The sequence below is a fragment of the Xiphophorus hellerii genome, chromosome 5, assembly GCF_003331165.1.
Source record: "Xiphophorus hellerii strain 12219 chromosome 5, Xiphophorus_hellerii-4.1, whole genome shotgun sequence".
Taxonomy (NCBI): domain Eukaryota; kingdom Metazoa; phylum Chordata; class Actinopteri; order Cyprinodontiformes; family Poeciliidae; genus Xiphophorus; species Xiphophorus hellerii.
In genome coordinates, this window is record NC_045676.1 from 15,720,811 (window position 1) to 15,748,809 (window position 27,999).

The window sequence follows — 27,999 nt, forward strand, 5'->3', positions numbered from 1 at the left end:
TGAAGTTAGTTTCAAGAATGTTTTAGGGCTGTAGTCCTGCTGTAAGGTGAACCTTCAGCCCAGCCCCACGTCTGTTACAACCTAAAAATGTCTATTTACCACAACATTCAGCTATTTAAACATATATTTGACTACACCACAACATGGCCGGTTAGCTCAGTTGGTTAGAGCGTGGTGCTAATAACGCCAAGGTCGCGGGTTCGATCCCCGTACGGGCCATCTCTAACTTTTCCCTCCTTTTAAAATGCGTTTTCTCATTTATTTAATTTGAATTTAAACAGAGTGACGCAATGGTCGCATTAACTTCAGAAACTTTTGGCTACGGTCTGTACCATTTTTCCCCTGAAATTGCTGTTTGGAAATGTTACCACTAGAGGGCGACAACGGCATGTTTATTCTGTTTCCCTTTTGAACGAGAATGTACAATGTATGTATCTGTCTTGTTCAACTACAGTAGGTCCTAGGTTTAGAATAATATTGCAAGAATCATGTATGTAAATGCAAGTTTAAGGATGGTATTATTTTTACTTCTTAATTCAGTCATATTTTTTAGCAAGGTTCTGTTCACTCTCCAATCGAGTAGTTGTCTGGGGTTAAAAACGCACTTCGATATACAGCACCCCCAAAACAAAATTAAGCACATAGAGAAAGATAGAATCATTAGTTGTCATAATAGTAAGGATAATAAAGCTCCAGTGTGTGATCATTACTTGCAGTTAAGGCTAAATTATCTTATTTGATTAAACTTGGTAAATAAGTATTGTGAAACTGGAAATCACTCAATTTTTGTGATGGTTGCAAAGTAAAGAAGTGATGTAAGGCCAAATTGTAATGAATTTGTATGCATTTGCATACATTCTGAATATTAATAAAGCACCTCTTAAAAGTTCTATTATTATCTGACAACTATAAATGTAATTTTTAAAGCACAGCACATCTGAAGTAATACAAATACTTTTTTAGATTTTCACTGTGAAAAACAGCAAGTTAACTATAGACCTAAAGCATTTCAAACGGCCAGAACTTCTTCCTTAAGGATGGCATAAAACTGTTTTCTTTCAGAACATAATACAGGAGTTGAAGAAAAGTGTATAAAGTCTCTAGAAAACGTTTATTGCATCAGAATGAAGAACTAAACCTATCTGAAAATGAAGTGTACAAACAAAAATAAAGTTAGAGTGGATCAACATTTGACTTAGGACTGACCAATGCACTCTAGACAAGCATATTTTTTTGTACATTTTCAAAACTGTACAAAACAAGTGACAAGTTTTCAACTTGCATAATTACAACGCTTAACGCAAAACAACATTTTAGAAAAATACACTAAACACCATTAAACATGTGTTTACTTCTCTGTTAAGGTCACATAATTATCTGGGAAAGTGAGATTTCAAGTGTTCCTTCAGAGAAGGTATTGTAGGAAACTCTTTGTGGCACACATGGCAGCGGAGAGGTAGTTTCAACAATTCACTGGAACCTTCTTTAACAGTGACTTTTCCACATGTCTCAAGCATCTGAATAACATCTGTTGGGGGGGAAAAATAGATTATGCATTCTTTCAAATACTGTAGTTAAGCTATTAAACACAGTGAAATATGCAGAAAATAGTAACAGACATAAATGTATTCCCACCATCAGAATCAATGAAATACTCCGTTGTAAAAGAGTTCCAGTGCTTCTTGTTCTTCAAGCAAGGAGAGTCAAAGTCCTGGCTGATCACATGGAGGTGGATGTGACTGTAAAAGAAAGTAAATAAGTATTTCTTTATCTGTTCAATCAGATCAGGCATTAACATAAATATCTTTTGTGAACAAGAACATGTTGGTGAAGTTTATGACCAACATGAAATGTATATTTTCCTGATATAATAAACTAAAAAGACATTTCAAGATTTCAAAAATTGAAGTGTAGAAACAGAACACTGTTTGTAAAGGCCGAGAGACATGTGTGTATTCCAGTAGACTTTACAAGTTTATCTAAAAATATGAAGCCAATATCATGTAAATAAACAGCTAATGACTGAAAAAAACAGTCATTAGCTGTTCAGGTTTTTACTAACAGCAGTCACATTGCTAGGTAACAGGAGTACCGTAATAACACAGCCTTTGCTTACCTCATACTTGGGATAGCGTGGTAACCTGACCGGAACCGAAGTGTGCTGGAATCTGGGCACTGCTGGATCATGCGGTCAGCAACCTGCTGCATGTGTTTCAGAAGATCACAGTGCTCTCCACGCAAAGCCTTCAGGCTGGGAATCGACTGCCATGGAAGGACTAACCAGTGGTAGCGAGCTTTGGGGTATTTGTCTGTAATCACAACAACCTTATCATCCTTGTAAACCTGAAAAGCAGAGAAAGTTTCACTTCATGGTACAAATTAGGCTGTGGGAAAGCATGACAGAGGTTTTACACCATTTTTTAAGGTACCGACCTGCATCTGAGGATCTTGCATTGAAGTTTTCAGACCTTGGCTCCAATGTCCGACATTTTCCTACAACAGATGAGGAATCAAAATTTTTAACATTTTATCTTGTTAGATGTTCAACAGACTGCAACACAATCAAAATAATAAAAGCAACATCTTAAGCACAAGGACATATTTTTTCTCACATTTGTTTTTGTGTTTTCTGCATGACGTACTGATGGAGAGCCATTTGTGTTCTGCTTAGGAGCTTTTAGAGTCTGAACATTTTTCTGGCCATCACTGTTCTCCGATGTTTGCTCTCTTGGACTTTTGATGCTGCTGTGGTGCCCAGAGAGATCTTCTTTGAACTGTATAGTGTACGGGTAAAGCTGATTAACAACATGGAGCGTCTGTCCAGGTTTTATTCTGACCTCACTGCCTTTCCCCACCACCACACGGTCTACTGAGGTGGGGTTTAAGCCCAGCTTTAAAAAAGAAAAAACAAAATTGTGAAAGTAAGAATTAGTTCATAAGCAGTAAAGGAATTTTAATCCAAAAAATGTTTCAGCAAACGTGATGAATCAAAATTTTGCAGTCTTACCTGTTTAACTTTGACATAACCTTTGTTGCACTCAGCTTTCAGTTCAACTGGGAAGGAAGGGATAGCGGTCATTTAGGTAAAGCTCAATTAGAGAATGTGTCTCTACATTATTATCACTATACCTTCACAAAACATAATATAGGTGCTGGACATTTTCCCCATTCACATTTTGTACATTTTATACTTGACTTGAAAGATATACAAAGGAGCCATTTTCTATAGAACATTTAAAACCCACCTTGACGGTGGGTAATTGTTGGGAGATTATGTCTAACCCAATTCCGTCCACTTTAATGAAATATGGTTATGTGACTCCAACTCCAGCAAAAAGCTGTTTAAAGTTATTAGAGATTATGACCCCTGATAGAACCAAACTATAAATACAGAAACACAATCCCTAAAACAGTCACACTCCTCCCTAAAAAGACAAGTCTTTCCACCTTAACAGGTGAAATGCATGAGAGCCAATAAACATAAATAAAGAAAAAAACATTTTCTTAAAATATTTACCACCCCACCATTTCCTACTTTACCTGTTGCCCACTATGCTGTTATAGGATTTTATTACTGACCCAAATACCTGGCAGTGATTGTTACTACTTTTGCACCAACATGTTTATCGAGTAAGTAGCATTCTAAGCAATATAGCACATTGATGCTAGCATGCAAACTGATGTTGGGTACCTTGCTGCCGAGAGCATTTCTTGTCTTTAATTGTCGTTTCTGGGCCTCGCCCAACAACAACCGCACGTAAATGAGGTAACGGGATTGGTTTATGGGTACCTTCTTCACTGACAAGCCAGCAAATAGGCATTTTATCATTTTTTAAAATCTTTTTTTACCATTAGCAAGATATACGTTGCAGTCCCCGCTTGGTGATGACTGGGCTAACGTCTCGCGAGATTATAACGTGAACTGGGCTGGTGTGTTTTCGCTTGGCACGCGGGTCAGAAGATTCTGGAAGAAAGGCTTTCTGTGAGGCTGCCGCTTGTTGTCTTCATTTAAGGTTGGAAAACAGTTATTATCACACGTTTTATTTCTGTCACTGTCAGCTGTGCTTAGCTTGGTCAAAGGCCAGATGGGCATACTAGCTAGCAGTTTAGATTTGACCTGGTCAAGTAGCTAAATTAGCTACGAAGGGCCTCATCAGTTTCAGTTTATGTGTCGATCCAACCAGCGGTTTAACCTGCGATTGTGTGGAAGGTTAATACTCAGGCACATTAAATCATATACAATCGTAGAAAAACACTTGTAATTGCCCAGGAATCTTTCTTCTAAAAAAAAACCCAACCCCAGCTATATTATATCTAGGAAATACTCAAAACTAGTTTCACCAATGTTGTTATTATGAATCGAAACTTAAGCCTTAATTGGCACCCAGATTCAACCTAACGACTAGAGACCAGTTTGGCACATTTTATAATTCGCTTAACGCGAAACGTGTAACGTTTGTTGATTTATGAATACGACGACCAATAACTACCAAATCATTCATGAATAAATCTTGTCATAAACAAACGCTTGCCAAAATACAAAGAGGAAATCAATTTGTTGTGGAAATTATTTGCGTTGTGTTGTAAAAGAAAAAAAAAACTAAGGAGGACTTCAAGTATGCAAACGTTAAGTTGCAGCATTTTAAGGCTAAAATTCCCTGAAACATTACCAAAAAAGGCTTCATTTCTAACTTTCTTATGTACTGTTACATGATTTTTCTACAAACTTACATGAATGGGTTGATTTTTAGGTGCAGAATAACTGTCCTTTTATTTAGCCCAAGCTTTCACATTCCTTACCATGAAGTACGATATTTTTTTTCTTCCCCAGTTAAAGTGGCAGAGAAAATTCTGCCAGGTAAAACAAGTTGCTTTTCTTCAGTATGTTGTCATTTAGGTATGGCTTTGAAATAACCAATACTTATTAATTATTAGTTCATATAATATGATGGTTCATGTCATCAATTTAAAAATGTAAACAAAACAATGCTTCCCTGAAATGTTAAGCAGATTGTTGGGGGTAACAGTTTTGTGTCAGTGTAACTGTACTCATGAGATTTAGCTACTGGAATAGAAGGGGGAAAGCATGTGTTTAAAGGCTTAAACTTGGTTATTTCACACAACAGTTGAAGTTTCTGACAAGAGTTCAAATGTTCATAGCAAGTTGTGTCCAAAAAAGCCCCACATTGTTTCACTCCCTGTGGAGTTTACTAGCGTTTAAAACACTTGGAACAGGAGATGGTGCTGTGTGTACTGGACTGCCTGTTGTATGTGGGTATTTTGTCTGAGCTGGAAGAGTTGAATTTGTTAGGTTCTGAAGAGAAACACTCAATTTAAACTACGAGAATTTAATTTTTACCAAAATTGTCTTTTGAAATTCTCTTAAAATTTTTGCTTTGATGTTGCTATGCACTAACAGACTAAGTTAATTTCATTGGGTACTTCAAGATATGATTCTTGACACTTATGGGTTTTTTTTTTTCTCTTTTTCCGTTTCTTAAGATCATCTGAAAGAGGCAACGATGGTGAAAGAAACAGGCTTTTATGACACACTTGGTGTGAAACCCAATGCAACTCCAGATGAACTTAAAAAAGCCTATCGCAAATTAGCCTTGAAGTATCACCCTGACAAAAACCCTACTGAAGGGGAAAAGGTTTGTCCCCTTGATGTTGTTATCAATAACCACAGCAGCTGTGGCGGTTTTTTAATCTTGTTTTTTTTTTTTTTTTTGTAATTTTTTTTCCCCTGAAGTTCAAACAGATCTCGCAGGCATACGAGGTTCTGTCAGATGCCAAGAAGAGAGAGGTGTATGACCGTGGAGGTGAAAAGGCTATAAAAGAAGGAGGAACAGGCGGCGGCAGTGGTGGCGGTGGTTTCACATCACCCATGGATATCTTTGACCTATTTTTTGGTGGAGGTAGTCGAATGCACAGAGAACGAAAAGGTGAGAGCAAATGTTTGGAAAAACTCACAGTGGCTCCTGAAGACATGAAGTGAATGCTGCGTAGTATTTCTAAATAATATACATCAGAATTTCTATTAAGAGAAAGGAAAATAATGTCGAATATTGTATAATAATGAACAGTACAAATAAAAAAAGTTAATTTATCTGCCAGATAAAGGTGGTTGGTGCTGATATGTACAATGGTATGCAGAATTGGGCAAACAATAGGATTCTTATGTAATGTAGTTCATAACATTTGCCACTAGAGGACAGAGCAGGAAGGTTAGTGCCACTGTTGCCTTCAAAAAGTTTCTTGTATTTATTTTTAACTTTTAGTAATTCCCAAACCTGTCATATTTTCTTCCTTCTGAACATTAAGAAAGACGAGTGATGAACCTGTCAGATGTTTGAATGTGCTGCTTTTTCATGTTGAGAAACAGGAGCTATATTTTCTGAAAGTGTTCCATCTGGCATTGTATTGCCCCTCTCAAGATATATTGTCATGAAAATAAGATGGTGCTATGCAAGTCATCAGTTTTCACTATACTGGGAAGCAATAGTGGATTCATTCACACATAGATGTTTGGTAGAAAACATGATGTTGGCTGAATCTTGGAAGATAAATTAGAAAAAACATGAGGAAAGGTTGTTCCTTGCTCTCTTTTTTTCCCTTCCACTTACTTATGCATTGAGTTTTTCTTGGTGGTTGCATTTTATATGCATAAAACCAAACCACTGTTGAAATAGCTTCTGTATATTTGTACTAAATGTTCGTACTTATACAATTAAAATGGGCTGAAAATTGATCGAGAACGCTGTAAATTTGAGTCTGGAAAGTTTAGAATAATAAAGATGCGTAGAGACCCTGGTAATAGTAAACAACACACCATCACTATAAAATATTTTGTGAATCCTCTCTCAACAGAATCATGTAAGAATTTTGATGGGTTTTCTTACAACATATCAGTCTAGTGAACTGACCCTCGAAAATTGAAGAACAAAGTGGATTTTGCATACAATAAATAACAGATAGTAATCAAAGGTTGGTGACAGATCTTTAGATGATGTATCTAAATTGTCTAAAATATTTTCCAAGTTATTGCCCAAAATTAAGCCTTTTTATGTAGATATTAAGGTGCATAATTGTTGTGAATCTTATACCCAAAGCCTGTGAAATGTTTTACAGTGATGTGTTTTATTTCACCACAGGAAAGAATATAGTTCATCAAATCACTGTGACCTTGGAAGATCTTTACAACGGAGCAACAAGAAAACTTTCTGTACAGAAGAACTGCATCTGTGAGAGATGTGAAGGTAAACACTTCTATAGTTTTAAGTCCTGAGGTTTGCAAAAATATTCTTATTACACACAAAGTAGTTTGTTTTACTCATTGAATGATGGTGTTTGTTTACTGTCAAAAACTAAAGCAGTCATTATTATTGACAAAAACTAATCCACTATTCCACATGTGGCATGAACTTAACATTTTTTACGGTAAGACTCCAAATCTCTCAATCAAGATAAAACACCTTTCTTCTATAATGTTAAAAGTACTATTTTATGAAGATTAAAGAAGTTAGGAATTAGAAGTTAGATTTTTTTATTTTTTCTTGGGTCAAAAATAGTGATTTAATGCTTAAACATTTTTCCCAATCTCATAAGACAAACATTGTGTTGTCACCAGAAATCATTTCATAATTCTTAGTGGATGTCATGAGCATAACTTACCCAGCAGAGCAAATAACATTTAGGTAGCGATGTTTAATAACAAAAAGAAAATCCTTAGTAGCTCAAGTTTTATATAAAAGCTAGATGTGGTGCTGAAAGCCTTTTTCTGATGCTGCGGCGGATCAGCATTCACACAGTCGCCTTCACAAACTGCCCTTTTCAGATTCTCCGTCTGCTATAACTCACAAGCTCATGAAATATTGTGTGCGTTTGAGGTTAATAGCCATATTTCATCTACAGTTGTGTCATCACTCTGATGCAGAATGACCTTTAGTTTCTACCATGTCTCTAAGGTTTACCTTTGGCAGAGAATCTGTGAAAACATCAAAAAGCAGGGATGTTTTCAGCAGGCGAATCATTAAAACACACAAAGGAGTCGTTATCTGAGGAAAAGGTTGAGGCTTCCTCCAGCTCCTCGGTGGCCTGTGTGCTTCTGGAATGATGGAAGTTAACTGTTAACTGACTCACATGTCAACCAAGTAATTATTTAAAAGGTTCTTTGTTGGAACAGGTTCAAAATGTTGAATTCAATTAGTATGGCAACAACCTTTTAAGCCGGTGACAAAATGTTTTTCTTGCTTGTTTTTAATTCCTGAGCTGCTTGTAATAAAATGTTGAAAACGATTCAATTCTACTTCACACTTATGTGCTAATATATGTTGGTACATCACATAAATTCCCACAAAATCCATTTAAATACATGATTATTTAAATGCCACTCCTATCCCATGTCAAGAATGTGCTTATTTTTCCACAGTCCTGATGATTTTTTTAATTTTTTATTTGTCCTTTTCCTCCATGGCAGGTCGTGGAAGTCGTAAAGGAGCTGCACAGATGTGCATGTCCTGCCATGGCACGGGTGTGCAGGTACGCATGCATCAGTTGCTCCCAGGTATGGTGCAGCAGGTTTCCACTGTGTGCCACAACTGTCAGGGACAAGGACAGAGAGTCAGCCAGAAGGACCGCTGCAAAACATGCGCAGGACGCAAGATCATGCGACAGAAAAAGATTCTGGAGGTTCACGTTGACAAAGGTGTGACTTAATGAGTCTGTTTAAAAACCAAAAAGTGCTGTAAAGTTGCTGAGACCGACGGTTGAACTTGTGAGCTGATGTTTTTCCACAGGAATGAAAGATGGGCAGAAAATAGTTTTTCATGGTGAAGGGGACCAGGAGCCAGGGCTGGAACCAGGTGATATCATAATCGTCCTCGACCAGCAGGAACATGCACTTTTCACCAGGTACAAAACAAAATAGGAAAAGACATGTTTTTCTGGACATTGTAGGTTAGTTTAGGAAGGTTTACATTATAAGGCGTTACAACAATATGTATACAAAATTTGAAAACTACATAAGTCAAGACAGGAATAGTAACATGTTATTTTGTCTTTTAATGTGTTGTCTGCTCAGAAACATCAAAATGAAATGACCTTAGTTGCTAAAGTTGTTTCTGTCCTCAGGAGAGGAGAAGACCTGCTCATGTCGATGGAGTTGCAGCTGGTTGAGGCTTTGTGTGGTTTTAAGAGGCCGGTTCAAACACTGGACAGCAGGACTCTCCTCGTTACGTCTCATCCAGGTAAATGTACCCATCAAACACACAGCAACCTGGATTTCTCGGATCGCATATGACGATCTGGTTTAATAATTGAAAATGCAATTTATTTAGTTGTTTCTAAAGGGTTTAAGTTGATCAACCTGTGGGAGTTTGTAAAGTATTCAAGACTGGACTGGATTTACATGGAAATAACTGTGAATCACCTGGGGCCTCATGCATTAAGTGTGTGCAGTTTTCACACTAAAACGTGGCGTACGGAAAAAATTAGAAAAGTGCAGCGCACAAAAAAAATCGGATGCATAAAGCCGTGCGCACGCACGTGGCCGCGCACCTTTCCTTTATAAATCCTAATTTGCGGCAAATAGAGCGCAGCTGCTGGTCCGCTCTGTCGCCTCCATAAATACATATGTAAATTAGTATAAATACCCGGAAGTCTGCTACCACGTTAAGCAATAACCATGGCAACGTCCTTGTTTGAAGCAGTTTATTATTTATGATAATAATAATAATTATATATCTTATTTAAAAGGTACTTTCTGGGCACATAATGTCACCTCACAAAAATAAAAATAGATTTTAAAGGAAAAAAAATCCAAATTAAGATCGTGCAAATGCCTGTTTGAACAGTAGCGCGTTCAGCCGGGATTTAAAGACAGAGCGTGTCAGAGAGTCCTTTGAGTGGGGAATGTGGACGTTTATTCTAAATAGTAGAATCATGTGCATGTGTTGTACATTTACAGAATAAAGATGCTGTATGTCCATAAGGCGCATTCACAAAGCGGGCATGGCTCTGGCTCGACTGAAGGATGACTGCAGCCGGACCGGTACCGGTACCGCACGGCTCCTTCTTTAAGTTTTGCTCAGAGATCCAGGATCTTGATCAAGGATCAAGATCTTGATCAGGCTGAGCAATCTAGACGCTCATAGACCATCATCAACATTTCTCAGCAGATCAATATGATCTCTGAACAAACTCTCCCTCTGAATCCTTCCATTCTCCATGTTCTCCATCAGAGCCAAAGAGCTCCTCAATTACGCGGCTCACCTTTGCGCAGCTACTTATATACGTGTGATTGCATACACACCTTGATCACCTTAAAAATAGTCAAACCTGTTGATTATTTTTAATCAGCAGGTTGGAGTTAATCTGCTGATCCAACCCTGTTTTCTTTTTTTAGTGAGAATGAAATTACCCCATAGATGTATTTCATGCGCTTCGGCGCACGGACCGAAGCGTTACATCTTTATGAGACAAAAACTGAGGAAAGTACTATTTACATTGGAGTGAGGTTTTCACATCCTTTTATTTTTATTTTCTTTATTTTGTGTGCGTGTTATGTTGTTGTCTGAGGATAAATGCGGTTCAGTTTCATCATTTACGTTTAAACAATAAAATATTAAAATCATGAAAAATGTCGGGTTTGATGCTTCTTGGTCTAAATAACACCGAATGTAGTCAGAATTCAGTTTATTTAGGTGAGTTTTGACACTTCGTAGTTTGATATTGTCCATAGAAAAAGTTTGTGTGGCTGCCGCACATTTTCATGCCAGCGAAAGTGTGCGTATATTTACGCACACTTTGACCCAAAGTTCATTTTTACACATGCCAACTTGTGCGTAAAATATGGCGCCGCACATTTTTTGTGCGCACGCACGCTTTGTTCATGAGGCCCTGATCTTCTGTAGTAGAGCAGCAGAAACTTATTCATTGTTTCTGAATTTTATTAAAGACTCTTGATGGAACATCCTGTCAAGTTTGCTATAGCCAATCTCCTTCTGTTTCCAACTACAGGGGAACTAATCAGGCCTGGAGACACCAAGTGTGTCCTCAACGAGGGGATGCCTATGTATCGCAGACCTTTTGAGAAGGGACGTCTTATTATTCACTTTTCGGTAAGAGCTGTAGGATTTTATTTTCACTTCAATAAAAGCAGACTAATCCTTCCTGCTCCTTGACAGCAGACTGACACAGCTCTTCCAGAGCATCAGGCAGTAAAAAAGGGCTTAATATCTAACTAACATAGATATTAGTTAGATATTAACAGTAATGGTTAGTCATTCCCCACAATCATTAGTTATATGTGTTATGTTCATATAATCAGGTAAATATGTTATTTTAGTTGTTCTTGTTTAAAATCTTTGGACAGAGCTTCACGTGTTCATTCTCCCTGTAGGATTAGAAACTCATTGGCTTCACCAAACTGGGACAGATCACAATGTTTAAGCCTCGGCAATATTTTTAACAACTGTTTGCGGTTATTGCTGTTACAAAAAGCAATATATCAATTAATATCCTAGTAAATTAAAACAACCTTCGTCATTTTCATTCGCATAGAAATGTTCCATTTGTTTGTTTTGTTTTTCTTGTTTGTCTCTTTCTACCAAAGACTGGATGAGGCAAGGCTTAAGTCTGGTGCTTTGGTGTCAACTAGCCACTTTTCTTGAATAAAAATGTTGTTTTTGACAGAGACTTCAGTATCACTTTATTTGTTGTTTAAATTGTTTTATGTATTTTGGATATTTAATTTTTCTTCCAGTTCCAGCATTAAATGTTTGTTTGAAATTAAAGTTTATTTCTCTTTTAGAGAGAATACTAGCATTATGCTATTGCTATTACATTATTTAAAAATGATCTCAAAATAATGTTACCATTTATCACAATAACTTTTAACATTAGTTATTCTGACAGGCCTACAGATTATGTCATGCTAGCTTTAGTTAGCATTACCATCGCTGCTAAGGTAGGAGAGGCTCAACTTGTGAAGTAAATCAATACTAAGATCTTGAGCACAGAAAAACAGTTGCAGTAGTTAATAATATCCCTGTTTTGAACTACCCTGTTTGCATAATCATTGCATCTTTTCACTATAGACTGGTCAAGAATAAATTAGGATTTTATTCATGTGAAAATGACACATCTGAGGAAATATCTACAGTAATTCCTGTTTGAGTCGTACAGGATTTTATGTGACCGACGGGAGCAAAGTAGAGCATAATTGCAATATAGCAGGGAAAAATGTTTTGTTTTTGTTTTTTGAAGGTTCTCAAAACAACAATTACAGAAAGTGTGTGTAAACAGCCTCCCTGAGTCAGTGCTCTGCTCATGTCCACTAGGTGGTGTTCCCACCAGCCAATTTCCTCCCCAAGCACAAGCTGAAGGAGCTCGAGCGTTATCTCCCCGGAAAGATAGACACAGAGCAGACGGACAGCATGGACGAGGACCTCTACATCTACGCTGACCTGGAGGACTGTGACTTGGAGAGCAGAAGAAGACACAGACATCAGTACTACTACATGGACGAGGACGACTACGCCAGCACCGGGGGCGTTCAGTGCCACGCGTCTTAAACCCCAGCTTGAGACTCTGCCTTTTCCAAAATCCCCCATTTCTGATGCAATGCACCTTGTTGAAAGTTTGTGCACCTTTTCATCCGGTAACTCTGTCTTAGTTTGAAATTCCCCTCTAGCTCAGTCTTAAGAGTCCTGGCTCACACTTTTTTTTTTTTTTTTTCACCCAATTGGTTTTGGACTCGGTGTTGGACTGCTCATTCCTTATGGGACCATATTTCAATTCTTTCTTCTTCTTTTTTTCTGTAGCACTGTGGTTAAACATGAGGGCTGATATCACAGTGTCTTTAAAAGAAAAGAAAAACTCTACTTGCATTTACACTAAAACCGATGCCAACATTCATTTTAAAATGTTTTTTTTTTTTTTTATTGTGGTGTTGCTTAATCTGTGGTCGTGAACAGCTCGTTAATGACTCTGTTAATTGTTTTTGAGGACCCACAGTTCAGATGGAGGACAAGGCAGATTTATGTTGATACTTGATACTTTTTTTTTTTTTTGCTGGTTTACCCTTTAAAGGGCTATTTTAAAACATTTCTAAACAATCTTAAAAATATGACTGGAAGATGTGAGTTTGAAGAAAGGGAGCAGTACTGTTTTAGGTTCAAGCCACTAAATTGTAGATATTTCAAACTAATATTTAATTTTAGTATTTTACCTCTGGCGTAGTCGTCCTCGTCCATGTAGTAGTACGCCTCGGGATTCCCCCGGAAGAGCTAGAAGAAGTGGCCGGGGAGAGGGAAGTCTGGGCCTCCCTTCTGAAGCTGCTACCCCCGCGACCCGACCCTGGATAAGCGGAAGAAGATGGATGGATGGATCTTACCTCTTCTGGGCTCAATTACTGTCTTGGGTTGGATATCGGACTGTTTTCTATGTGAAATTATTTTACGAAAGAAAACAATTTGCAGATGTTTAAAACCTTCCAGTTCCTTGAAAGCAACTGTTTTCTGGACAATTTGAAGATAAATTGGTAATGTTAATTTATGTTCATGCTGGTAATATTTGTTACAACAGTTGTAAAAAAAAAACAAAACAAAAAAAAACCCATGGGTATAAAGTGCCTGTTGTACCTACATTGTCAAAGAAAGATTAACCAGTGCCAGAATCCTCTCTGTAATTGCATGGTTTTGAAATCAGAAGAAAATATTGCATTCACATGTGGAACTGAGATGAAAAGTCAAAGTAGAACGTTGCATATTTTGATGTTTTGATGTTGGTATCGAAGTTGATTGTGTCTTATTCTTGTGCAACCCGGTCAGATCCAGGGAGGGATTTAAGATGGGGGAGTTTGAAGTGTGTGTGTCTGTTTCAACGCCTTATCATAACTCAACTTGAAGTAACTTGATTATGCAGGTAGTTTAAGTGATGATCTTTTCCCTGAATATTGTATGACCGTTCTGTTCGGGCACCTTCAAGAGATCTGCTTCTGACAGCAGGTCTGTTTCTGAAAGTCTGAGAAGGTAAAACTGAGATAAGTTAACTCGAGTTTTAATTTAACTTAATCGATGTTTGGACCAAGAATGTTTGTGATCATGTTTTGTTAATAAATATCATTTTGGGGTCTGATCTGCGATGATATCTGGGAAACTTTAGTCATGCTGTAGTGCTGGGCAAATGTTCACAATGGTCACAAGCTGGTGTGAGATTTTCAATGTACAACTTTGAGTTTGAATTTCAAAGACTCATGATATTAACACAAACATTAAAATGTATAACATCAAATTAATTTCAGTCAAGATATAAAAAGCTACCTTCTGCTACTAAACTATTACTGTACATTCATTACCACATGAGCTATCTTGGACAAGAGTGATGGATTCTGATCCTCTGGTTTCCACAACACACTTTTACCATCAAGAAATCTTTCTTCTTTGTTGAGGAAAAGTGTGATGGGCTCCTTTCATTAAGCTAGCAACAGGTGGGGGAAGGGAGGTGCACTGTTAGTCTACACTCCTTACAGCCATCTCATTAAAAGGACAAACTAGAAAATGAATGACGGGGAACTTTTACGGATTTGAAGAAACTTTTTAGCAGCTTGATGCTGGGAAGCAGCTAACAAATGTTACCCAAAAATACACAAAGGTTTTTGACAGAAATAAGCATTTAGGAACTGTTGGCAATTTTAATTTAAATCCAAGATAATTCAATAAAAAGTATATTCTGTGTGAGGCTTCAAGTGCGCGTTGGCTCCCCCTGCTGACATGGATGCCTAAAGAAGTGGCTTTGTTTGCTTGTTCCTTTCTATGGTGTTATATTTGCGCCCCCACCTGGGCACGCAGTGTGATTAATGTGAGCACATCGTTGTGAATCAACTATTTATGGTGTGTGTGTTTAAAGGCTGTGTTACATCTCACATTCGCTCAATATTTATTCTGACTCAACTCTGATTCTCCTGTATGGCAAGCTGTTGGTATCAATAATAGCCTGTCAACTAAAACATTTGAAACCATAGCCAGTGGGATTCACAGTTGTGTTTGTGCAACCATTTTGTAAATCGTAACGTGTAGTGAAGTAAATAATATGATTATATCACCAGTTATTTTAATTAACTGTATTTTAGCACCCCATATTACCAGCTACATGTTTTTGTCACACAAATTCAATCAATTATTTGATCCCATATGTGGATTTGTGCTCTTTTCCAAATTCTGCCAATTCTGTTGAGAAAAGCAACTGAACTCTAATTACAGAACAAACTTGACACCAATTTGAGTTTACAAATAGACCTTAAGTGCAGCAATTTTGAATGTGTGAATTTATTTGTACTTCTTTTTTCTTCCTGTGGCAGACTGTATGATATTCACAATATAGCAAATATACAAAAAATAGAGTGCAATGACTTCACACTACAGTAACAAATAATCACACATAATAAATAGTGGACAGTCTTTTACCTGCGGGCATGTACATGTATGCATGCACAGGAAAGTACAACAAAATGATGCTGCAATCGCTAACGGAATACAGACTGGAACTCAGGTGAGTTCTGCCGTTTTTAAGCATGCATATCTCTGAATCATTCTAGATCCACTGCAAGGCGGTGAACTGAGGTAGCATGCAGATAAATCACAGAGAAAGTTAGGGTGGGAAGGGAAGCATCTTTACAAACCAAAGCCAGGAAAGCATCAAATACCTGATATTATTTATGCCCAAACATTAGGCAGTTTCTATTGTAAATAATCTCACAACAGTTCACCACCGTGCATTTTCATGTCTGTTAGAGACAGAAGAGATGAGAGTGTTGGATTCAAGTGGCACTAGTGAAGTTGGACTCACAAAGAGCATCATGAAGGTCCTAGGCAGAGTTGACAAAGCTCACATAGCTGTCAAATGGTAAGTTTAAATATATATTTTTAAATATTAATAACTAAAAACAGTTAAAGACCTAGCCTAACCTTAAATATTAAGGCAAATAAGAAATACATGGTTGATTCTTTAATTCTGTATCCTGAACTTCTTGCTTTAAAAATGTAAAATTCACTTTAATAAAACTTGTATCAATATAAAAAAGTTTAAAACAAACACCATATTACTCTTAGTAGGATGGTTCAGGATTTTTGAAGTGATGCTTTCTTAAAAGCAGAGATGGATAGTAGCTAGTTACATCTACCCAGTTATGATTACTTGAGTAACTTTGTTTGGGGAGAAAAACTGTTATGGAATAATTTTACTACTCTGCCCTTTTTACTTTTACTTGAGTAATATTATCATGAAGCATCACTACACTTACTTGAGTAACATTTCTCGCTACACTACCCACTGAGTAACTTCACTAAATGAAGAAAGAGTATGTTTTTACTAAATGTGCACCAGACACACCTACAGCTTATGTTAATGTGAGATCTTCTGTTTGTACTCAAACATTGCTTTTCTAATTCTATTTTCTATCTTCTGATTTTGAAGGTCAAGTGAGCATTCAGTAAACACAATACATTGGGAAGAAGGACGAAGTCCGCTTTGGTTTCACTCTTAATCACCTTTAGCTTTATCCTTTCGGATGAATCTAGACTTATAATAAATGAGGATGAAGTTGTTGAACTGCAGATGAGATATTGGTGTAGGATTTTTAAAGAAATTCACATAAAAAATTCTGAACTATCCCTTTGAGTTGATCTGAATGCTTTTGAACTTTGCAAACAACTGCCTAGCTCCTCCACAGCAGGATGCAGGTGACAGCTTAAGGTTTCCACAGCCTTAACAGGCCATCCTCGCTGAATGTGGCAATCAGGTTCTCATGTGGGTGGTGAGCGATGCCAATTACATCTTTGTCGTGAACCTGTGGGTGCAGAGAAATGGAGATCAATAACCATTCTCATTTCCCCCACCTACAGACATCCAGCTTCCCTAACTGCACTTGCTGAAAGACGTTAGCACAACAATGAGACAGCAAAATAGGGAGTCGAGGCTCACTAACGGTTTTTCTCAAAAATAATTGTTGGGTATGAGCAGAGGGGCTTACAGTCAGCGTTTTCTCCAGCCTCCCTGTCGTGTAGTTAAAACAGTACAGCACACTGTCCTCCCCCACACAGTAGATCCACTCCCCGTGGGGTGACACGGTGCAGCACACAAAGTCTGCTGTCTCTGGCTGCTCTGAACAGAAAGTCTTCACTGTCTGAGGAGGAAGAAGGAAGGAAATTAACTTTTCCATAACAACCACGCTATAAATTGGTAGGACTAGATGAGTGAAATATTATAAATTGTTTTAAATGTTAACTCCTCTGTCACTTTAGGGGATAAACACTGTTTAGAACAGGTTCACTAAAAAGTTAAAGCTTATCGAAGTTTGTTTGATGTTCTGCTTTCCTTGTAGAAGTAATTAAAAACCTTAAGATGTCAAAAGAAGATCCCGCAGACACCTGGGAGGTTGGGCAAACATAACAGATATCTTTAATAACTATTTTTTTATTATTTTTCCCATTAAGTGTTTAGTACACAACTTTGTTGAAAGGTTCAATACTTTAATGGTCAAAAGAACTTTAGACAGTAATTAGATTTTAATTCACTCTTCAAACTTTTATTTTCTTTAATGGAGATGACAGAAGGGCTGTGACACACGACTGTTGTATTCCTAAAGACAACAGTAGATTGTGGCAGATTGTGGAAAAGTTCAAAAACTGATTTAAGTTTCTTTAATGTATGGAAAAATAAAATTATTTTCAAGAATAGTTATGGTAAATGGACTGAACTTAAATAGCGCTTTTCCAGTCATTTTGACCACTCAAAGCACTTAACAGTAGAGTCACATTCACCCATTCACACTCATGCACACATTTATACACCAATACACAGATCGGTAGGCAATTTGGGGTTAAGTGCCTTGCCCAGAGGCACATCGACATCAAACCTACAACCTTCCGATAGCAAGACGACTACTCTGCCCACACAGCCACAGTGTATTTTTATTTGCTTTTTCACTGTATAAATGTTGTATTTAGTTACCTCTGTCCATTCACCCATGCTTGCACTGGGAACTCTTGGGAAAAGGTCTTGAAAATTAAGAAATATCAATGCTGATATTATACAGTATTTGTTGAAACTCTGAAAATATGAGATGCTGGAGCCTTTCTGGACCGCTACATTTGTTTACTTATCTGTTTTCCTTGCATCGATTTTAAGCTGCAGTTTTGTTAATTAGGCACTTTCTGTCACAAGGAAGGCATCACGACCAGATAACAAGTATTAATCTTCCAAAATTCTACACGCAATATTGGCAACTTGTGTTTTAATCTCCCCAGCAATTTAGCAGACACAGTTTCTTCTTTGTGCATAACTACCTGTGTTCATTGAGTAAGACTCAATGCCTTCATTGTAAATTGTAGATATATTGCATGTTGAAAAAGTTCTAGCAGGCTGAAGAGAGATGTTTTCATCATTGATTTTTTATTTTTTTTTAAATCCACAAAGTCAAATGATGCTCTCACCTGGCCGTGCATGTTCATGATGACCACTGTGCTGGAGTGGTTACACACCACAAACTCCTCAGGCTTTTGGGGAAGAGGAATCACATTGTTGACTGGGACTTCTGACGTCACTGACTGGGATTTGAACGTGTGAATGCATTCGCAGGAGTTTGTGTTCCAAATCTGGGAAGAAAAATTTTCCATATTAACACTTCTAGTCAGAAGTTTACAGGAACTCATTTTTGTCATAAACACATTTGAACCAAACACAGTTGAGTGACATTTTTAAAACAAGAACTGGGTGCAAGTGTGAATTACTTGCCGGTTTTCTCTAATGCAAACAGGGTCATAATTGTGCATACAGGCTCAGATATATACACACACACACACACCCACACACACACACACACACACACACACAAAATGTCCTTTAGCAAGTTGCAGAGAAGCCACACACGTTCTGCATCCATCAACAAAGCTTGGTCATAATCCTGCCTGAATATTTAACCACTTTTCTTTTTAAGAGTGGTACATTTAAGTCAAGTTATTTGGTTTTCTTACAGCTATTCAGTGGAGTTGAGATTGGAGTCATTTCAATGGCTTAATTAGCCAGCTTTTCCATTCCAAAACCACTTTATTCCAATCAAGTGTTTGACATTGTTGCCCAGTTGGAACACACAGTTAATTAAAAGTGTCTACTTATGATTTGATGGGAAGCTGAAGAATTTGGAAGAAGTTCTTCGTTACTCCACCACTGCAGGGCTGGCAGGGAAACAAACCCCATCACCTTCTAACACCTTCAAGCTTCATGGTTGGCACAGATCATTCAGCTTAAACTCTTAATCGCTGTGGTTAAAATACATCCATTTTCCCTAATCTGTCCAGAAAACTTTTATTCAGAATGACCTGAGGAAATTTGTGAACTATGCTAACTCTGCCAAGCAGAATTTTACCAGGAATCTAAATAAGTGTGTGGACAATGTGCAAACGGTCCAGACCAAATATTAATTAGGTTGTATAAGTATATTTAGGGATGTATTCATAAATATCTACAATAAATTCAAACTTGTGCATCCAACTAAAAGTTCCTGAAGTTGTGTGATGTAAAATCATTCCTTTCTGTACCAAATCATCCTTAAAAGCTCCAAAAATATTATATCTATGCCCCGGATGATTGTATAACTTTTGACAGGAACCATAAATTACATCTAATATGGCATAACTGAGTGTGGACCCAGACCGTTTATGTAAATCATACCTTAACAGTGCCATCGGCTGAGGCACTGATGATGTGAAAACCATCCTGAGCGAAGCACGCATCGTTTACAAACGATGAATGTCCTTTTAACTCCCTCAGCGTCTTGCCTGACCTCAGCTCATGGATTCTGAAAATGATGTTGAAAAGTGAATGACACGAAGACTAAAGCGATGACTACTTTTATTTTTTTTAAAAACCCTCTGTTTAACTGGAGGAGCGGATTATTCTTGAAAGCAGATGAAACGTGTAGCCACTGAGTTATTTTTAGCTCTTGGTGAGTGAATGGGTGCAGACGAGCTAAACCATGACAAAACACCTCACGCTTACTGATTCACTTTGTCTCCTGGAAAGGAAGACTCGCTCCTAGTGAGGAATTTTCTCGACTTCAGGATCCGTGAGGTGGAGAAACACGTTGCTGCTTTGTGCCTGAGCGCATGGTACCTCAGCTGCACCCACACAGCACATGTACCTCCACCTCAAGGCTCAGCCCACACCCCCCAGGAGTCAGGAATAACATTCAACCCCTCAAAATGAAAGGAGAGTCAGTGTTCGCGTGCAGGGGAAGTCTGGAACAAGCAGAATACTTTGAAGGCACTGCAACTTTGCAAATTTGCTTATGCAAGTGGATTAAAATAGGTGATTACAGATGCTAATTCGGTACTTTGAAAGTTGTTTTTGTGTAAAGTGTATAGTTACTTTAGTTTGGATTCATATTTACCGAAGTTTGAAATGCAGGAATATGTCCATTTATGTTATTAATATGCATGTAGTCTGTTACTTCAGAAAAGAGTCAGACATTAAACCACAGCACCACAACTGAAGATCACTAACATCTTGAATATTTTTCATCTGTTTTTTCCTAGCTTGTTGCCCACCCACTCTTTTGTTTCTTATGAATTTACAGTGGGCTGTAAAAGTAAACACTGATAAAAAAAATAAATAAAAAAGCACCCATCTTCCTGCCGTCCTTCATGAGCCGATGCCTATATGTGCATCTTCCAAACCTTTATGAATCATCTTTCAGGTCAGTAAGATCTCTCGATTTCCTCCCACTGCAGACAAACCTGCTTCTGCACAAGACTCCAGAAACTGAACAAAGCTCCCACCTCATGTTTGGTTACTTTAGGAAGTCAGTTTCAGAATTAAGGCTGTTGTAATGACCAAGTTTTAATCACAGACATCAGGATCATTCCAAAGAACAATGCTTATCTGCTCTATTTCAGTTTTATCTTTTTTACACATCTACATTTACCAGAATTCATTTTCAAATTTAGTCAACATTTTCTGCCATTAGATGTTATACTTTAAGTGTTATGTATATAACGCACAAGCCTGCAATATGTACTGTATATACAAACACAACATAAAAATTAATAAAATAACAACTAGTAAATATGTCTAAAACATCTCAAACTAAAGGAAACTTTTAATGCAGTGGTAAAAATGATTATTTTTTAAAATATAATGCTCAGTGTGCTATAACTATTCAGGAGGGAAATTATCCTTAAATATTTTTTTTTTTACAAAATTATTTGTCAAACAGTTACTATTGCCCTTTTGGTACCTACTTGATAAAACCTCTTTTTACCAATGGAGAAGCTCTTATTCTTTTCTCAAGGTTGGAGTTTACTGGGAGAGATGGATCTTGATCATCTGACTAAATCATTCCTGAATCATTCCCGAGTCCTGAATCCTTTTTTAAGTTCACCAACTGGCAGGTGTTGCATAGGATGTAGGACAGAGATGATGATGACAGAAGATTGATTTTGGGGGCTTTGAAACCTTTATGTGATGATTTTGCTGTATGGTTTAGATCAATATCCACCAGGTGTTTTCTTTTTGTATTTTAACAACTCCATGATGACATATACTCTAAAAATGTCCCCAGGGTCTTTTAAAGACAAATGACCCACAGCAACATGGGTACCCCACCATACTTAGCAATGGCATGGAATGTTTTCCACATATTCATCCAATATGAATCATACAATAATTTTAATTGCACTGCTTAACTTGTCAAGTCAATATAGATATGTGGTAGCTCACTGTGGACGCTGTGGTATCCCACCTTATGGTTTGGTCAAGTGAGGCACTGAGGATGTGGTCGCTGTCCTTTGAAAAGCTCAGACAAGTCACACCTTTGTTGTGAGCATTCTCGAACCTTCGCACACACAGGCCACTTTGGATCTTCCACACCTTTCTCATCAATACACAATGACATATTTCAGTGTTTTAGAAACATGCATATTTTCTATTCAAATAAACATACCAAAGCTGAGACTCAAACAAGAAGACATCAGTTGGATTCTTACACTGTTTGACCAAACTAACCTTAATTTTGCCATTCTGAGCTCCTGTGGCGAGTAGATCTACATCTTGACTGAAGCACATACTCAGCACAGCATCGTCCATCATCATGAAGCTTTCTTGGGCCTGATACTTGAGATCCTGCAGGATGCCATTTATACACAAATGCACAGCACACACAGACCCATAAATAACAAAGGAACATTAAAAACACACACCTAAAGCATACCACTAATCACGAGAATGGTTTTGAAATTATAATCTTGATTTCTTTTATTGTAAGAAGTTGGGTAATGCGTAAACATCATTCAAACAAATGCAAAACAAATTTATTACTATTCATGTAGCAAAATTAAAAGGGAATATGTCTAAAAATGTGAAAAACATTTACCTTACAAATTTTTCCACTGTTGAAGTTCCAGAACACAATAAACCCATCCACTGATCCGGTGATTAAATACCTTCCATTAGGAGAGAACCGGGCGCATTCCACGTGTGAACGTCGTCCAAACTGCATATTTAAAACACATAAAAATGACATACGATGCCTCTTCCACAACAACAGTTTGCAGCATATCTAAACACAGAACAAAAACAAAATTTAATATCAGTCATCCTCAGGGAGAAATACATTTCTCCAGTGCTCTGCAGCAGCGTGGGCTGACCATTCTTATCACTTTTGTCACTGGAAAGCAATAATGAGCGGTGCCTGCAGCTAGCTAGGAGCTAGCACTGAGAACACAAACTGATTGGAAGAGTTGTCCTGAGGTGAATAAGGCTATTAGTTTTGTGTCAGAACGACTAGTGGATGAATTCACTTATAAAACAAGCTCACATTGACCACAAATTGACCAGAAAGCACAACTTAATATATTTATTGTCCGAGCAGCTTTCCTATGGACCAATACAGAAATGTGCTGATTTTTGTTGATTACCTTTATGTGGCGGTACAGCTGAGATGGAAACCTTTCTTTCTCCGCATGCTGCTCCTTGTTTGTCGATGTGTCGATTATCATTTCAGGGGAAAGATAACCTGGATTTATCTGTCGCTTCATATACTGCAACAAGGAAAACAACACAAAACTTAAAGCTGTAATACCATATAGGGCACTGGAACCCCTCATGGCTGTGTGCTCAGTCCGTTGCAGTTCACACCACTACACGAGAAAGAAATTATCATTCAATTTGAATTGGTAGGACTTATTCATATGAATTATTGGCCAATGTTCAGGGAACACATTAAAAAAAGCTAGAGGACTGGCTCATAGATAACAACAAGGTGCTCAACATGTGAAAAAATTAGATGATCACTGACTTTCGACTCATCTACACAGCATGTAGATGAGTCTACATGCTGTGTACCCATGAGTAATTCTCATTAAATTCCTCGGTTCACAAATGTCTGATCCTTTTGAAGGAAATCACCTGGACCCTGAATCAGACACTAAAATAGTTATATCTTCCAGAATCCTCATAACATCCTACAGAACAGGGGTTCAGAGTGTGTTGCTGGACAGTATCTTATCATGGTGCTCCGACTGATACATGGTGGACAATTCATTTGATCTAATTTGATTAAGAAACTAATTACATATTGTCTTAATCTGTGGAGTATCTCCCAACACGACTGATGAATTAAAAATCAAAAATATTGCTTGTGATACATCTCAAGTATCTCAAATATACTATGTTTTAGGAGTGCTAGGAGTGCTGACGTGAGCTTGGCAATTAAAATTACCCAATATCTAAGAAGTCGAAAAAGAAACAATTTTTTATGTATAGATTTTCCTTTGAATTTGAAACACAGTCCAGCTTAGAAAAAGGAAAAAACACAGTAACACTTAACATTTTTTAAATAAATGCCCAGTAAGCTGTTTTATTCACATAATATAGTCTACTTCAGCTAAAGATGAAAAGAGACTGTTTGCATACTTCTGGATCCATTCAGATGCAATTAAAGTCAAGCATCTCCCAAAATAATAATAATAATGACCCAGTCCTTCAATTTAGTACCAAAAAGGTATTCTTGAAATTTAATGTAGCGTTCCAGGGCAGAAATCAATGAAAGTAAGTAATTTTCAGTGCAATTTGACATTTTTAACCTTTTTATTTTCTCCTCAGGTCAGACAGATTTCACATCTCCAATGCTACCAGAGCTTCTCTTAAACCTGCATAACAGATCTACTGTTATATCTGTGTTTTTTGTTTTCTAGCTGAGAAATTTAGACAGTTTAAGTGACTCCATTACTACTTTGTAGCTTCATTTTTTGTAATAATTTTGTTATATAAGGCACAATTGCTATCTCTTTCATACAATTATTTTACTATATTTTAAGAATATTGATTAAATTACAATAGTTTTCTTTTTTTTTAAGTATTTTAAAGTGCTTTGAAGTAGGCTATGTGTATGAAAACATCTCCTTCCTTGGACAAGTTTAATTAAAAGTTTTGATCCAAAGACTAAGAACCTTTTTTCCACAAGGAAAAGTTCTGATCAGCTGTGCCACGTGAAATCATTTGTACATCTTTTGTCTTGGTTTTTTGGACATTACCGGTTGGCCTACCTACAAAAATTCTTGAGACATTTTCTCTGCAAACTGTCATGATGTGCGATTATGAAGGTTGTGAGGGAGACGCTGTGGACCCAGGTTGTTGAGAATGAAGTGATGAATTTAATGATGAAACAAACAATAATCCAAGTGCAGGCAGCACAGAATGAGCAGAAGGCTGAGGCTCAAAACTGGTAGCAACTGATCACAGTAGACATCTGACAAGACGACAGACTTGACATAACAACTAGACAGATCAGACAAAGAACCGACAAGGAACACAGGTGGGATAAAATACACATTGGGTAATCAGGGAAATGAGACACAGCTGGGAACAATCAACGGGTAGACATGACAACATAGAGACTAAATTAACACAGAGAAAAACCCAAATCCTCACACAAACATTTCCAAGAAGAAACCTTTCCTGTACAGCTTCCTAGAGACTGTGTTCCCTTAGCATCCAATAGAAAACCCTCCTGTGGATAAACCCGGAGGGTAACCACTTTCTATTATTTGTCCCTGTGTAGCCCCAGCTGGAGTCCAAAAGTCATCTCTCTAAACATTCAAGCCTAGATGACATCCAAGGTAGAAGATGACAGAGGTCTTTAATAGCAAGCATAGAGGCACACACAACAAGTCCTATAACAGTAGGACAAGATAAAAAAGGACAAAGGCGAGGGGAAGCGCACATCAATAACGCAAATTCCCCTGGCATGTAATTAGAGTGAGTACTGAGAAGAATATTGATCCCTGAACTCACGCCGACTTGTTCCAGGAGTCCAATGAGTCGAGAAGGAGGCACCACACTGACCTCTCTTGCTAAAGCCTCAGCTATGGCTCTGCGCTGCTTCTCCTTACTTCTGCCCTTTGGGTACGCCTGCAGTGATAGAGAAGGGAGTTTCAGCTTGGACATCACACCTCATGCAAATTGTTTTTGCTTGAAGGTAAAACACTATATTTATTTTCTAACCTCTCGAGGGTCAAAGTAAGGACACGTCAGCAGTTTCTCCAGATGGGCGTACCTCTCTGGCTCGGTCTGATTCAGCAGGATCATTGGGTCAGTTTGTCTGAGGAGCGAACGGGCTGCACCCACCTCCCTCATTTCAATGAGCTCCATTACAACCTGTTGAGAAGATCGCTGGTAATCGGAGACGCTTTTACTGTGTCTTGAAAAAGAACTACTGCCCAATGAAGGTTTTCATGTTGTGTCACATTACCATCACAAACATTTTTGTATTTTATGTTGTATACCAACTCAAAGTAGTGCATAAATGCAAGGTGGAATGAAAATTATTCATCATTTTAATATTTTTTCACAAGTAAAGCTCTTAGTCAATGCTTTGTAGAACCACGTTCCAAAACAATTACAGTGTCAAGTGTTTAGGGAAATGTCTGGACATGCTTTCCAAATGCAGAGACCGAATTCTTATGCTTTTTTCACCTGGCTTTACAGTTTAGGTGGTCAGCATAACTTTGTTTGGAGTTATGCTGTTTCATTCCATGATGGAGTAAACATTTCTCCCTAGCATCTTCAAACTTTAGAAGTTTTTTTTATATATAACTTAACACTGTTCTGAACTTCCCCACAATTTTATCCATTATTGAACACCTAGCCATGTTTACTATCAAAACCTCTGAGGTCAAATTGAACAGTTGCTTCTATACATAGGGTAAATTACATACTGCAACTGGCTAGCTTGGATTTTAATTATGAGTATCAAAATGAAGGGTAATGAAAACAATTATTTGATGTTCTTTTCAGGTTTTTATTTTGTGATAAATGTTTAAAGTCATGCATTTTTCTCCTTCTAATTCATAATTAAGAACTACTTGGTGTCGGTCTGTCACATGAAATCCAATTAGAATACATTGACTCTTGTGGCTAAAATGTGGCAAAATGGGAAAATGTTCAAGACACCTGAGTATTTTTCAAGGCATTGTAATACACTCAGGTTATCTGCTGAGCAAACTACAACTCACCTGTTCATAGAGGTCAATCAGTGTGTTGTCAGGCAACTTGAGAGACTCAATGGCCAGCAGAACAGAGTCCCAGTGGCCCCTGTTTATATCCTCTATAAAGCTCTCGATGCTTTGCACTGTGTTGAGAGAAACTGTGGTTTCTTCCTGTAAGGTCATCAGCGTGCGGTAGAGGTTATTCTCCTTGAGGTACTGCATGATCAGACGGATCACACTGCAGACACAGAGAAGACGAATGTCTAAGCACTTTAAACATTTTCCTTTATTGATTTATTCACACAATACCACGGACTATCATCATATCTGAAATTCATTTGATACAAGTGACTCTTTTCCAAACATGTGGATTTGTGTCCTATTTAACGCCATCTGCTGAACAAGAATCTACTTCATCACTTTTGCCCAGAAACATGCACCTGCAGGCCATAGAGTATAAGTATACCTGTCTCACCTTTTTAGCATTTTCTAATATCACAATGTACATTTTTGGAGGTTTTGTGATAGGTAAACACAAAGAAGAACACAATAGTGAAGGAAATGGATATATTGTTTTCATTTCTTTTGTGTGAATGAAAAAAAGTTTTAATCTCCATGCTCAAAGCTGGTAGACATACCCCAAAAAACTCAGCAAAAACTTTTTATATTTCTTAACAGTAAAAACATAAAAACTTAAAAATAATGTATAATTTCCCTTTGTCCTCACACTTATTTTGTATTTTGTGTTGGCCCATGACATAAAACCCAATAAAATGTAGGCTACTGATGTTAGTGCATCTAATATGACAAAAAGTGTGGGAAAATGTTCAAGGCATATGACTATAAAGCCTCTAAAACATTTCGTGAGTACATCTAATATATCCTCTGTAAGAAAATAAAAGCAATGCACAGTACTGCCATCATGCATACAAATTACCAAGCGCAACACAGAAAGAGAAAAAAATCTACATGGGGAGGAGCAATTATTAGATCAACAGGCACATGTGGTTCATGGATGCAGGCTGCCAAAAAATAACCAATTCTCTCCCAGTGTCTGCGAAACTTAAAGATCAACTGGCTTTGTGCAAACATGTGAGCACAAACGACCATTTCTGCAGTGTTGTTGTTTACACAAACATAACTATGCAGTATGAAAAGAAAATACCATATCGTTCTTTTTTTTCCTAACTGGCTTTAAATATTACTACAAGGTAACACACGAAATATAACCAGGAATTATAAGCTTTTCTGTGTATTCTCTCGTGATATAAATGTACATTTTCTCTTAATTTTTCATGCATTGAAGATCAAGAGTGCACTTACTCAGTGGGCTCCAGCTCCACAGCCATGTTTGGGATGTTGTCTCCTGCTGCTGCCGCAACGGACTGACGCTGTGGAGGCTTGGCTCGGAGCGCCTCTCGCTGGAGCCACGTGAAGACGGCGGGTCGGAGACCAC

At 37.6% G+C, this 27,999-nt stretch overlaps 3 protein-coding genes, 1 long non-coding RNA gene and 1 other non-coding gene across 6 annotated transcripts; 2 read left to right on the top strand and 3 right to left on the bottom strand.

Annotated features, from left to right (window-relative positions):
- Window positions 1–145: 145 nt before the first annotated feature.
- On the top strand, window positions 146–219 carry trnai-aau (transfer RNA isoleucine (anticodon AAU)). The gene has a single exon. It is a non-coding gene; the product is annotated as a tRNA-Ile (tRNA).
- Window positions 220–1,092: 873 nt separating this feature from the next.
- aptx (aprataxin) lies at window positions 1,093–3,904 on the bottom strand. Of its 2 annotated transcripts, XM_032562220.1 has the most exons (7): window positions 3,692–3,904; window positions 3,008–3,054; window positions 2,613–2,891; window positions 2,434–2,493; window positions 2,117–2,343; window positions 1,636–1,739; window positions 1,093–1,528 (listed from the first exon to the last, which is right to left on the bottom strand). In XM_032562220.1, exons 1-7 carry the CDS (start codon window positions 3,819–3,821, stop codon window positions 1,374–1,376), a joined length of 1,002 nt encoding a protein of 333 aa, XP_032418111.1. In that variant the 5' UTR covers window positions 3,822–3,904; the 3' UTR covers window positions 1,093–1,373. The 2 variants fall into 2 exon arrangements, with proteins under 2 accessions (XP_032418111.1, XP_032418112.1); XM_032562221.1 differs by lacking the exon at window positions 3,008–3,054 and having other exon boundaries at window positions 2,613–2,774.
- Window position 3,905: 1 nt separating this feature from the next.
- Window positions 3,906–12,926, top strand: dnaja1 (DnaJ heat shock protein family (Hsp40) member A1). Its single transcript, XM_032562217.1, has 9 exons — window positions 3,906–4,013; window positions 5,503–5,654; window positions 5,753–5,945; window positions 7,155–7,259; window positions 8,480–8,707; window positions 8,799–8,913; window positions 9,133–9,248; window positions 11,020–11,120; window positions 12,342–12,926. The coding sequence occupies exons 2-9, from the start codon at window positions 5,523–5,525 to the stop codon at window positions 12,573–12,575; spliced, it is 1,224 nt and encodes a 407-aa protein (XP_032418108.1). The 5' UTR covers window positions 3,906–4,013; window positions 5,503–5,522; the 3' UTR covers window positions 12,576–12,926.
- On the bottom strand, window positions 12,721–13,700 carry LOC116719654 (uncharacterized). The gene is made up of 2 exons (XR_004339237.1): window positions 13,397–13,700; window positions 12,721–13,231 (listed from the first exon to the last, which is right to left on the bottom strand). It is a non-coding gene; the product is annotated as an uncharacterized LOC116719654 (long non-coding RNA).
- A 1,580-nt stretch (window positions 13,701–15,280) lies between these two features.
- LOC116719647 (WD40 repeat-containing protein SMU1-like) lies at window positions 15,281–27,996 on the bottom strand. The gene is made up of 12 exons (XM_032562216.1): window positions 27,867–27,996; window positions 26,571–26,781; window positions 25,561–25,713; window positions 25,351–25,467; window positions 22,974–23,096; window positions 22,430–22,549; window positions 22,063–22,179; window positions 21,800–21,927; window positions 19,732–19,858; window positions 18,495–18,656; window positions 17,033–17,185; window positions 15,281–16,849 (listed from the first exon to the last, which is right to left on the bottom strand). Exons 1-12 carry the CDS (start codon window positions 27,890–27,892, stop codon window positions 16,751–16,753), a joined length of 1,536 nt encoding a protein of 511 aa, XP_032418107.1. The 5' UTR covers window positions 27,893–27,996; the 3' UTR covers window positions 15,281–16,750.
- Window positions 27,997–27,999: the final 3 nt, after the last annotated feature.

Excerpts from the sequence above, each read along its gene's own strand:
- LOC116719647 (XM_032562216.1), bottom strand. The coding sequence starts at position 27,892 with ATGGCTGTGGAGCTGGAGCCCACTGA. Across the intron at positions 26,782-27,866 it reads GTGGAGCTGGAGCCCACTGA|TGTGATCCGTCTGATCATGC; the intron begins GTAAGTGCACTC and ends CTGTGTCTGCAG. Across the intron at positions 17,186-18,494 it reads TCATGAACATGCACGGCCAG|ACAGTGAAGACTTTCTGTTC; the intron begins GTGAGAGCATCA and ends CTTCCTCCTCAG.
- aptx (XM_032562220.1), bottom strand. The coding sequence starts at position 3,821 with ATGCCTATTTGCTGGCTTGTCAGTGAAGAAGGTACCCATAAACCAATC. Across the intron at positions 2,344-2,433 it reads TGCAAGATCCTCAGATGCAG|GTTTACAAGGATGATAAGGT; the intron begins GTCGGTACCTTA and ends TCTGCTTTTCAG. Across the intron at positions 1,740-2,116 it reads CACGCTATCCCAAGTATGAG|TCACATCCACCTCCATGTGA; the intron begins GTAAGCAAAGGC and ends TTTCTTTTACAG.
- dnaja1 (XM_032562217.1), top strand. The coding sequence starts at position 5,523 with ATGGTGAAAGAAACAGGCTTTTATGACACACTTGGTGTGAAACCCAAT. Across the intron at positions 8,914-9,132 it reads GAACATGCACTTTTCACCAG|GAGAGGAGAAGACCTGCTCA; the intron begins GTACAAAACAAA and ends TTCTGTCCTCAG. Across the intron at positions 9,249-11,019 it reads CCTCGTTACGTCTCATCCAG|GGGAACTAATCAGGCCTGGA; the intron begins GTAAATGTACCC and ends TTCCAACTACAG.